This window comes from Gobius niger, assembly GCF_951799975.1.
Source record: "Gobius niger genome assembly, chromosome: 18".
Taxonomy (NCBI): Eukaryota; Metazoa; Chordata; class Actinopteri; order Gobiiformes; family Gobiidae; genus Gobius; species Gobius niger.
In genome coordinates, this window is record NC_136869.1 from 7,104,595 (window position 1) to 7,117,277 (window position 12,683).

General features: G+C 42.4%; 1 protein-coding gene across 2 annotated transcripts in view; it reads left to right on the forward strand.

Annotated features, from left to right (window-relative positions):
• The first annotated feature begins 276 nt into the window (after window positions 1-276).
• Window positions 277-12,683, forward strand: part of LOC306977688 (enhancer of polycomb homolog 1-like) — a 43,606-nt gene continuing 31,199 nt past the window's right edge. The window contains exons 1-2 of one of the 2 annotated variants that reach the window (XM_079576103.1): window positions 277-527; window positions 1,270-1,369. Coding sequence is in view for 1 of the 2 variants with exons in the window: in XM_079576102.1 (XP_079432228.1) it covers window positions 4,339-4,491 (153 nt within the window). In the remaining variant the exon portion in view is untranslated. Of the gene's footprint in view, window positions 528-1,269; window positions 1,370-3,918; window positions 4,492-12,683 lie in introns of those variants that run through there. The other variant, XM_079576102.1, reaches the window with a different exon arrangement.

Sequence of the window (12,683 nt, forward strand, 5' to 3'; positions counted from 1 at the left end):
GTGTCGGCGCGTGACGAGCAAAACAACACGACGCGAAACCACACACGTCACAGTAACCCTTTCAAAAGTGTTAAAAGATAAACAGTTTCATTCGGGGAAGGGGGGGTGGGGTGAAGGATGCCATGCGCGCATTGCTTGGTCATGTGTGATTATTTTGGGGTGGGCGGGAGCACCGGAGTCTCGCGCTCATCCTCCACAGGTGATTGGTGGCACTCATTGTCCAATCAGCGCGCGTCTGCAAAGTGGCTTTCTGGTCACTTTGGGTCGCTGTCCTTTTTCAACAAAGTGCCAAAGTTTGTCGCGCAAAACTGGATGTATCCGCTGTGTTTTATTTTTTATTTTTGTTTCTTTTCCCCCCCAGTGTCCTCTCACGACCGTTATCACCTCACTTCGGACACTAAAGCAAAAAAAAAAAAAAAAAAAAAAAAATCCAGCTCATCTGATATGCCTTGTAAAGCGGTGCTAGCAGCCGTTAGCATGGGGAAAACTGGCTTTATCCGCGTCTCCCGTCGCTTCGCAAACACCGGGTGAGTTGCTTTTTTCCACACGTAATGACAATCCCTACCCCCAGCTCGGCGATGCCCGGTCGACGTTTTCGCTTTCGGGTGCGAGGAGAGGCTAGTTTCCAGGTCGCGAAACTTGCCAGCTGTCTCCCAAAAGTGCTAGCAGCGACTGATAAATGGCGTAGGGTCAGGAAGCTACCGCGCTAGCACCCTAACGGCTACTTGACTTCTTCTTCTTCTTCTTCTTCTTCTTCTTCTTCTCCCCTCGTATAAACACAGCTGTGAGCGAAAGAGAAAGGGGGGGCTCAAATTGATTCGTAAACCTCGCCAAAGCTGTCTCCTAATCGCCTTTTTTTTTTTTTTTTATCCGTGCATGCTTGTCGTCTGCGATTTGGTAAGTTGGGTTGTGCGTCTGTCTTGTCTGCCTGCCTGCCCCTGCTGCTTTTTTCCCCCCTCTCCCCTCTACAAATGTGCACGACTGTTGCAACTAAACTTGTTCAACATTGCATCACGCCCCTCGTGTTTAAACGCTTCGTATTTTTACATAAAAGAACATTATTTGTTTTTACGATGGCAGTGTGGGTGTGTTGGTGATCCATTCTTGTGCCATCTCACCTCACATGACTGCAATGAATTCACAAAAGATCCCCCAGTGAGTGATAAACAAAGGCAGCAAGGCTAATATGTCGCTGTTATGTGTCTGTTACAAACTAGCTTAATCATATGTGCTAAAAGAAACAACAACATTGTGTTTTATGCATTGCAGGCCAACATTATGGGCGACAGATGTTCTCCCCGATGGATGATGGTAATGTCACACTACATCTGGAGCTCATCCCCACAGGAGTCGCCTCCCAGCCCCAAAGGTTTTTCAATTTCCTCCTTCTTAATTTGTTTAGAAGGTTATTTATTCAGACGCTGCTTGCTACATATGTGTTTGTGTAGGCTCTCAGGCTCCATCAACTAAACTGGGTCGATGCTTTTGGGACGTTTTACCCCCATCTTCAGAGGCTTCTTCTCGCTCTTACAGTCCAAATACGAGAACGAGAAGGAGCCTCTGAAGATGGAGGTGAAACGTCCCTATTATTATTTTCTCAAGGATCTTTTGTCCTCTGCATTTGACTCATTCTTCAATGCCACTGGGGCAGCCAGGAGAAGAGGAGCTTTCTCCAGCTCTTGAGTTAAAGGAACAGGCCACCGTTTTTCCATACTGAGATACGTTCTTACCTGAGCTTAGACGAGTTGATACGTACCTGTCTGGTTTTTGTGCTTGTCCGTGGAAGACCGTGGTCATTTCTAACTTCACCCCGTTTGGAGCTATTGGAATAGGCCAAATGCTAGCAACATCTTTGGTCGTTTTGCGTGACTGAAGGCATGCAGTTCTTCCATACTGAGATATGTTCTTGCCTGAGCTTAGAGGAGTTGATACGTACCTGTCTGGTTTTTGTGCTTGTCCGTGGAAGACCGTGGTCACTTCTAACTTCACCCCGTTCGGAGCTATAGGAATACATTGGAATAGGCCAAATGCTAACAACATCGTTGGTCGTTTTGCGTGACTGAAGGCATGCAGTTCTTCCATACTGAGATATGTTCTTACCTGAGCTTAGACGAGTTGATTCATACCTGTCTGGTCCTTGTGCCCGTGGAAGAGCTTGGCAGCTTCCAACTTCTCCCGCTTGGAGCTATAGGAATATGTTAGGAGAAGCCAAATGCTAACAACATCTTTGGTCGTTTTGCGTGACTGAGAATACGCACAAAGACCAGACAGGTAAGCATCAACTCGCCTAAGCTCTGGTAAGAACATATCTCAGTATATAAAGACGGTGGCCTGGTCCTTTAATGCAATATAATCTCGCATTAACTTTGAAAAGTAATGGATTAAGAGAAGCAAGCGGACCGTTATTGCGGCAATGTAAGAAATCTGGAAGAACATTGGAGGTTAGTCAATTCTCACTGTTTGGTGCCAGTGCAGCAATTTGATTTTTACCTGACGAACCTTTACGTGAAGCGCATGCAAAAAATTGACTGATTATTTCTGGTTTAAGTTGTGCTCAAATATTGTTAGTCAAATTATTCTTTCAGTAAATCTGAAGTGTGAACTATTTGATGAAAAAATAAATTAAAAAAAATCCTCAAGTGAAGTTATGCATTTGAACCACTGGGTGGCGATATATGTAAACCAATCATTGGAAGCGACTGTTTGATTTTTCCTAATTGAAAATTCAGATGATGCTTGGCGTGGCCGCTTTGTGTTGTTCACAGACACGATTTCTGTTGTGTAGAGAATATAGTAAAATGTGACTGTTGAACTTCTAAGTGGGGAAAAAGCAAAAGTAGCCTCATGTTGGCCTATACAAACCTCTCATATGTCAAGCCAAATATGCAATTTTATAGATTCATGCAAGAGCTCTAAAAATAAATTGGCTTTCCTATCGGCTGTGAAACACTGGAGCGAAAGCTATGGCGCAAACCTATAGAGGCAATTACTGCTAAACACAACTTGGCTTCTTTTATATTCAAATATTGATTTCTTGATCACATCGACCTGATAACACATGGCCACTGCTGTGCACAAATGGTTCCAGTGGAAACCAGTCGACTCTGGCCTTTCTGTTTGAACGTTTGCCAGAGTATAAATAATCCCTTGTGCGTCAGTGTGAGTCGGGCCTATGAAAAGATGCAATTCCCGATCCGCAGAAGTTCTCTCCTCATCATATGCATCCCGCACCGCTCCTAGTGATGTGACGTTCACGGCCTAATCGGATCTTTGTGAACGTGAATGGCTTTGTAATGAAAAGAGCCAGATCTTTTTGCAGTTTAATTTGCTTTTTTTTTTTACTGAATGAATACAAGCTTTTTGCACTAAAACGGTTTGTCACACAATCAAAACGGGCTGCGCTATTTCGCCAAAGTTTTATCTCCATATGTTTCAATGGGTAAAACCGCTGTAAGTTTGGATAATATCAATCAAATGGTGTGTCTAAGGAATTGGTCTCTGATGAGAGTTTGGGATTGAATGTTGTATATTGAACGTTACCGTAGAAATGCGCCATTTCAGATGGAACTAAATTTGCAGACTAACATTAGCTTGAAACAAAAAGTGTAGAAAAGAGTCTTTGAATGATACTATTGGCTGCATCGCTACTAGTAAATACTAACACAGTGCAGTGCTTAAAGGCTTTTATGTTAAATATAAAGGATATCTCCAGCATTTTAAAATATTTTATTTTCTGCGCTAGAAATCCGATATCTCAGCGACATGATACTGGGCTCTTTTTAAGATAATGTATCAATCCTGTTGGAAATTGTTGTGCCAGTGAAGCAGAAATGCATATTTTTTCAAAAGAATAGAGAGCTAGTCTTATAAACTGTTTTTTGAAAGCATATCTCAAAGATTCGGCTCCCATAAAAGAGCCAAAACCCCATCACCATCCTCTCCTCTCTCTCCATCCGCGGCCCCCTCCTTCTGCAGGACCCCCAGGCCTCTGCTCTGCGCATGCGCTCGGAGTTGCGTGGGAATGGCTGGGGCTGTGAGCGAGGGGCTGGGCCGCTAGAGCGGAGCGCAGCGCTGCATGAGTTTGTAATGTCCGCCATGTTGGCCATGGCGTGTTGAACCGGGGAGAGCAGCGGAGCCTGGGACAAAAACACACCGACAGAGAGCGACCGAGACCCGGCCTGCGCGGCTCTGTGCGCCGCTACGGACCCGAGCCTTCCCTGAACAGAACACACCGGCTGACTCCCCGAGACTGCACAGACTCCTCCATGAGAACCAGAAGCAGAACTGCTGTTGTTCTTAGCAGACCGAATAGATTTATGCTGCGACTTTAAAATAAAAATGAGTAAATTGTCGTTTCGGGCGCGGGCTTTGGATGCTAGTAAGCCTCTACCCGTCTTCCGCTGCGAGGATTTGCCAGACCTGCACGAATATGCCTCCATCAACCGGGCAGTGCCGCAGATGCCCACCGGGATGGAGAAAGAGGAGGAATCGGTATGTTTTTCATTGCTCTCACCGGCGGCCGCTCGCTTTGGCGGGGTGTTCGCTGTCTTTGCCTGCGCAGCCTGTGCAAAATGGCCGCCATGTCTGTTCCGTCCCTGTACACGACGGAACTCGACGGATGCGCTTTTTAGCCGCACCGTTTCGCCAATAATGCGTGTATAATGTCACTACAGAGCTGTATTTTATTCGAAATCTGGGTTTTGTGCACCGGTTCGTTGTCAATTTGCGCTCGAAGGCACAAAGAAGTCACGTGACCCGTTGTGCGCTCCTCCATTTTGTTGGCTTTTTTTTCCTTGTGGTGAAGGCGGCCTGGACGTGGTGTACTTTCCGTGACTAAATGCCAGGGGGAGACCGTGAGCCCCAGCCCCGTTTGACAGCTCGGTGTAGCCGCGTGTTGACAGGATGGGGCTCGGCCATGTGTGCTGCGTGCATTGCTGCTGCTTATGGCTGCACAGCTGCACAGCGCAGGACGGGCTTTTATCGGGGGGTGCACTCGGTGTTGTGACATGTTTGGTGTGTGACCATAATGTGCTTTGGGGAGCAGATGTTTGGTTACTGTAGTATTCATTCAGCGCGTCATATTATTGGCTTTTCATATTTGTGGACTCACCCATTCATCCTGTAGTTTTATTAGTCTGTTCTTTCAATATTTTTTAAGTAATGGAAAGATATTCTGCATTTTTATCAAGTTATAAACTAAGGCTGTTCATAAGTAATCAGTTATTCATCATCATGGGCTTTAAAAGTGTTAACAATTAAGCATTTGGCTGTATTTTAGGGGGAACTATAGTACTATCGATGTGCAAATAAGCTTGAAATGTGGCATCTGTTGAAGTTTGCAAACCTTTTTATCTTATTGATACAACTTTCTATACAACAACATTAAAGCTGGGGTGTCTGACTGTCTGTTGTTGTGGAGTAAATGTATTTCTACAACCTCAGATTATGTTGTAAATACAGTAAAAAAAACATCATCTTGCATTGTCTTCACCTAAATGCTTACTGAGTGATGGAAGTGGAAGCTAAATTAGCACAACTATGTCAACACTCAAAGCTGTGCAAGGGTTTGTGGGAGCTACACAAAAGTTTGGGTCAAAACTAAAAAAATCAGTTGGAACAGGAAATATAATTGAGTGCCCCAGCTTTAAAGCCAGTGGTTAAGTTAATCGATAATCGGTTGATAAAGCTCCGAATTAATCGATTGATTAAACTGAGCAGGGAGTGCTTCCCCATTAAGAACCACTCAGCTCCTGAAATCAACAAGTCGGCCTTATAGAAAAGAACTGTATAGAACAATACATAAAGCAACAAATATGTCACTAATGTACAATAGGGCTGCAACCAACCATTATTTTGTAATCTATTGATTATTTTTACGATGAATTGATTAATCGCTTGGCTGTGAATGGTGTAGGAAAATTGTATACTTTTTTTTTTAATCACATAGCTAAAGTGTCACTGCTTGAGGACATGTGGATGGAGTAAACTTACAGTAAATGTTTGTTGGAGACTCTGCGCTAATTCTGCTTCTGATTGGATGAGACACAGACAGATATTCATGAAATTTACAATGTACAAAACACTGCAGACCTTAACTATGAAACAAATTAGGTTTCATTAAAAAAAAAAACACACATTTTCATGTCATTTTTGCTCTATTTGAGTCTGTGTGAACCAGAAAATGATAGATTACTAAAATAATTGTTGACTAGTTAGTAATCGATTAGTTGTCAATTAATCTATTAGTTGTTTCAGCCCTAATGTGGAATGTAGCCTACACTATGCAACCCTTTTGGATATTTCGTCTATTTTAACCTCAATGCAAAATCTTAAGCACTAAAATAATTCCTGCTTGATCCTCTTGATTGGTTACCACAAATTACTAGTAACTGCCTTGTTTAATCGGGCTGCAAAATATACTGTCAAACTCCCATTATTACATTTTTAGCTAATTGCTGCATTATTAGCAATTAGCAAAAATCCACGATGTACCGCAAAATCAGAGTTTCTCCAACTGACTGAAATGTACACATTTTAGCAAATGCAGTCTGAAACAAAAGAGCATAGCAGTTATACATAGATGTATAAATGTTGTCATGAATATTCTTATTTTGCTTCCATTTTAGGCTTGTTTTGGTCTCGTTTCAGTCACAAGTTATGTAATAAGTGTATGAGTTTTAATTTGATTCTACTGCATTGAAGCGTTTAACTAGTAGTTTTGACTTATATTAATTGCCAACCCTATTTTAACAGACGTGCCTTGTTTACATGGGGTTTCCTGACACTACTAGCCTACTTCTTCCGCCTCTTCACCTATTAATCAGCTTATGGCCCCCGGTTGTAGGTCATGTTGCCAGGTTGGGTCGTCCGCTCCTCCACCTGTCCCGCTTCTCTTTGCTTGAATTCACAGGAACACATTATTAGCATCATCACCAGCGCTCAAGGCGCCCCTCTGTGCCTCGGCAGACTGGAACAGACGGCCCGATGGAGTCAGCAGAAAAGAAAAAAAAAGTGTACCCTCCTCCCCCGTCTACAGTACACACACTGGCGCTCGGGCATTACATAACAGAGTGACAGGAGAGATAAAGAGGACAGCTTTACTACAAGGCTCCGCTGCGCTAGCCCCCTGACCCACATCCTGTCCGGCTGCAATGAGGCATTACTACTGACCACATGGCTCTGGCCGCACTGGGACGAGGCGGACAGTAAATTAGCTCATGCTGCCGTCTTAGCACGAGGCTAGTATTGATCTTGCAGTATTGGGAAAAGGGGACTGAACTATGTTAACCTAGTCTTGCCACAAACCGCAATGCTTTGTTGCAATTATATCCAACAATTATCAAGATACGAGCGATCGCTGCTGATGTTTACCTCTGTGAGTCTGCCAGATGTTTTGAATAGTATGCAAACAACTGATGCATCCAGGCCCCAAAACGCTGTTTTATAAAGTTATTGATCTTTTACAGCGCAAGGGAAGCAATGCCCTGTTTGTGAACACTGTTTTTGCCTCTCACAGAACTATTATTTAAGACATTAAAATGCCCACCACAGCCCCTGAGTGTTACGACATCACGATCACTTGTATTCGTTGCACATTTAATCCAAAAGATTATCATTTGAGGGAAAAATGAGATTTGAACTGCCAAATTACAAGTATCACATGCTTTTTAGGTGATGCTTTTCAATTTTAACACGTCAATAAATGTGAAATGGCATTTAGCTTATGAACTTTTTAGACATTTTAAGGTAAACCTATTATCATAAATGCTTACTGTATTGCTATAAGATGAGCCTTTATTGATCTCGCAGTGGAGAAATTCCAATACGTATCGGATCGGGACCTGTATATTGTGATATGTAATCAGGTCGACTCGTTACAACAGTGTATTGTCCCAGCCATACTAAGACTACGGAAGAGATGAAAGAGTTTGCAGCGCTCATTTAATTGCCTATATTACTAGTTTTGCCATTTTGATTAAATGAAGTAATTCCCTTCTTGGTCAGAGAAACTATTTATTTGCAGCTGTTGTGATTGTGTAGCTTAAAACCTATGATACAGCAGCGCTTCTGCTTCTTCATAGTAAGGTGATACAAAAGATGAGGGCGCCCCTGGTTTTAGAAGGGAACTTTTCCTGCTTCCTCGCCACAAAATTTGGCATCTGAATTTTGCAAAAGGACGAGCCTGATGCATCATGGCTGGAATGAGGACATAATGTTTTCATCGCCTGCTGCTTCCTGGAAATGTTCAGGTTTGAAACTAAATGGCAATAAGTAGATGATGTGTGTAGAGGGACAATTTAGACCCTGGATATGAGCTTCAATTTAATGTTTGTAAATTTTGCATGCTTTAAAATCCTAGCTGTAACTTATGCAAACGTGGGCCACATTTTATTTACATTTAGTGCTGTTTGAAAGCACTTTACAGTTTTGGAGTGTTGTGCAGTTCAGGTTTATTTGTATCGAGTCACTAAATCACATTTCGGTCTAAATGAAGTTTCTGAAGAGTTGTGTTAAAGTCATTATGGGCATGGCCAAGTGTCACCTGGAGCGACACATGGAGCACGTTAGAAAAACAAGGTTCGCAAAACTACAAAGCTGTGATTGAATTTCAAACTGAACTTTATCCTAAATAAAAAAGATCAAATTTGGCACATATTGATCTTTTTTCTTTCTTTTTTTGTAGGATTTAATAGTTTTCCGTCGCTTCAGTTCCGTCGCTCTGCTGCTGTTCATTATGAAGTAGAACATTTTGTGCTTTGTTTCCATTAAAGGCCAATCAAGGTGTAGCTTGTCATGCGTTACAAGGGTCAGTGGCAGAGCAGCATCTGAGTGCTGTGCTGAAATTGGTGTTGGAATAATGAATACAATATGCGGGTGAAGGATTGCGTTTTTTTTGTTATCTAAAAGCAATTGGCCTGAGTAATGTTCCCGTCCAATTTAATGCAGTCCCTGAGAAGGTCTTTTCTTCCATTAGAAAAATTGCCCGAGTTATCTTAATTTCTAAAATGGCCTCAGGAAAAGCGGAGACTGTGAAGGCGGAATGTGCCACAACAACAATATAATGAACTGAAGGAGTTCGTTCTTCACATTAGCATTGAGTTTTGAAAAATGAACACTTGAGGAAGCAATCTGCATATTGTTTTGAATGCGTCCTTTTTAAAGCTTTTGACAAATGGACGGGAGAAAAAAAACGCATCCACATTTTTTTTTCCAAGTGTTTTTGCTGGATACCTCAATTGTTTTCAGCAAGAAAAATGGTGGCAGTCATCAGCACGTGCTTCAGTTTGCGCTCATATACTAGAACTACTATAATAACACAAATGGGATAAAGTATACCAAGCCTCGCAGCCTTTTAGTAAACAAATAATTGAATGAAGCCATATCTGTGTGGTTAATGCTGCACGGTTCTTTTCATGCTCCAACTTTGCGTTTTACTAAGCCATCACAAGACTATTATTGAGACTTCTGTACAATTTAAAGTTTCCTATGGACTTTTGCTGTCAGACTGCATAAATCAGGCAGATGGAAAGATCTGTGATTTTGCGGTATACTCCGGTTTATTCAGTCTTGTAAAGTTCCGTCTAACAAGCTTCTTCGTGGCTTTCCGAAATGACTAGTTTTCTAAGAAATTACCCACTTGAGTGATAAAGAATGTCCTGTTTTATTCTGGATTTTCGTGATGCGGACGTTGCGTCACTTGATACTGTGAACATTTGTGCAGCCCTTGTGAATGCAGTGTCGTATTTTTTGGGACTTTATAATCGTCTGGTTCACATCCATTTTTTTTTTTTTTTTTTTAGCAGAAACGGCCCCTGGCTTTGGAGTTTGGATGTGACAGCGGAAGGTTTTTGTGGTTAAATGACACTGGAGGAAAGTTTGGTTTTGTTTGAGCTGAGGTTGGTGAAGAGAAATGTCTTGTATCATCAAGTGTTTCAAGCCTCAGAACAGCTGATGTTGCTGAGAAGTTTTTCCTCCCCCCGTGAAAGCACGGCACCTTCACCTCTGCTACTTTCGATTCACAAAAGCCGAGGACAAAGCGCATGCGTCAACTCATTGAACAGTCGTCCTTCCCGGGGTCGTCGGCACGAGCTGAAAACACCTGCTTCAGTTTCCATGGAGACTTCTCTTTGGAGTCGTCTGCTTCACTCTCCGACCATTTAATGGAAAGAAACGCAGCGTTGTGGAGGATATAGCTTTTCAATCAGACCTTCACAATCGGCATCTGTGGCCCTGGGGGAGATGCAAGTGCTGCTGAAAATACCTTTGTCGGATGAAAGCTGTTGTGATCGTGTAGATTAAAAACTATGATACGGCCGCTTTTTCATAGCAATGTGACGCAAAAGATGAAGGCACCCCTGGTTTTAGAAGAAAACCTTTCCTACTAAAATCCAAATTTGGTGCATCATGGCTTGAATGAGCAAAGGACAGGTTCACGAACTTTGACGCGGGTACAGTTTTGCAGCCCTACTGTCACACATCGTCTCTGTAAAGTACTTAGAAGACAGCTCCAGGACACACTTTGCTGTACAACTTGCTTCTGGTTCGTACATGTTTCACACCCAGAGTTCATCTGCAGGTGTCAGACATGCATCGTCGGGAGAGCTGGTTTGACTGAGCCTGGAGGCCACATCAGGGTCGGTCATGTCGGGCTCCGAGGCAGACGCGCTGATGAAACGCTGTGCCCTTGATAAGTCTCTAGGCTTTTTGGCCCAGAGCTGAAAGCTACAGGAATGAGACAAGTTTACCTCCTGTATGAGCCCTTATCTGAACGATAATGAAAATCTGTTGAGCCAGCTGCAAAGACGGTCATTTAAGAAGAATGACTCTCGGGTCAATGGGTTCAGCAAACCATATGAATTTGTTGCTAAGGATATTGGTTTGTTCTGTGTGTCTTTACGTCAACACTTTGTTAATGCTTATTGTCAAATGTTTCTAAATGTGGTGAAAACTAAACGACCAAAACAATCGCAACATGATGTCTAGTGCTCTTGTCTCTTAAACATGCACAATAGGCTATATTCTGCAGCTCGGTGCTTCTGGCAAAGCTCACGATCTGAGAGTAGGCACCTTGAGGCTGCACGGCGATAAAAATGAGAAAAATCAAGACGACATCTGATTTGATATTTTTTAAATAAGCATGCCATGCATTTTTTTTCTAGGTTGTGTTGGCTTGAATTTGTAAATCTGATGGAAGATCTCGGTGATATTGCTATACAAGCGTTTCCAATGACATCACGCATAGTTCCGGTGGCCATTTTGAATACCGAAGTAGCATTTTGCAGTCTAAACTAACTCATCGAAGAGGAAACAGAAAACCTTTCACTGTGATTTTTACAGTTTGTCATGTCAACAGTCTGAGTCAGTGTTTAAGCTGCTCAAGACGCTAGTATGCTATCTGTTAGCAACTGTCATCCATTGACAGTTGATTCAATCAACTGTGAATGGTTTCAACATGATAAACACATGTGTGGCTCACATCTATGGACACTGAGGAAATACTACAGTAACAGCTCAGCTCTGACCTCGGTCACAAGTTGTAGCAAAGGGTTGGAGTGTGGTGCTTTCTCTTGGAGAGGTCGGAGCTGAGCTGTTGAAGCTCAATGCTAACCGGTAGCATGCTAGCATCTTAAACACTGACTCACTGGTGTCTTCACATAAGTGTGCGTCTCTGGGGCCGTGTTTTTACTGTTATCTTGAGCAATGAGTACATAAAAATGCCATTGTCAGTTGCCTTTCATTTTCATCCTGAGTAGAGATGTTGTTACATGTGGTAGTACTACATAATGCTACTTCGATGTTAAAAATGGCCACCATAACAAAGGTCACATGACTGACAGGCATGTATATGTTGACTTGTTGTGATATGGATGCTGTGGTTAACAATAATTTGGCGATATATGTAAAGCCCTACTTGCCTGATGATTCGCAGTGTCTTCAGAAGCGTGTCTACACCACTGCTCTGCAAGTTTGACATGGCGCTTTTCCTTATTATGGAGCATTTGTAGCCCGTTCATGTATGGAATGGTATTTATTGACTTAAGTCTATTAAACACCGGACTGAACTGTAAAAATGCCCCATAAACATTGTTTGTATGTCTTTGAAAACCCAAAGGGAGATTGTGGCACATAAAATCAGACTGGTTGCAATTTGCATGTGGTGATTGCGTAAGCCTGGAGCAATTTTAACCATTTTCCACAGACGGGCTGCAACTGTTGTCGCCAAATGTGCCAGTTTTAACCCACATGTTGGCACTGTGTAGATACTGTGGATCAGCTTCGTTTGGTTTCACACACACACAGTCTCCCATCAATGGTTTGTTTCAAGCTTATTTGAATATTCAAGATCGTATTTGCGGCAAGTGTTTCTGAGAGTTTAAACTGCACAACCACAGGATAATGCAACAAATCCTGGGCAAACTTGACTCTTTTATAATCAATGCATGAGTTTGTGATGAAGACTTGCTGTCTCTGCACCTATTTGAATCGATGACAAACCTTTTAAGATTTGGACATATAAACTCTGCTTCACAGTCTGGAAGTTGTAAAGTATTCATACAAACCAAATCCATGCATTTGAAGAATCTAAGTGCAGAAACCTTTGAGAGCTAGAGACAAGATAATTCTACCTCCTTCCTCATTTGCTGTTTGAGATTCAATTAGTTTACTGGTTGTAGTCTTTTCTT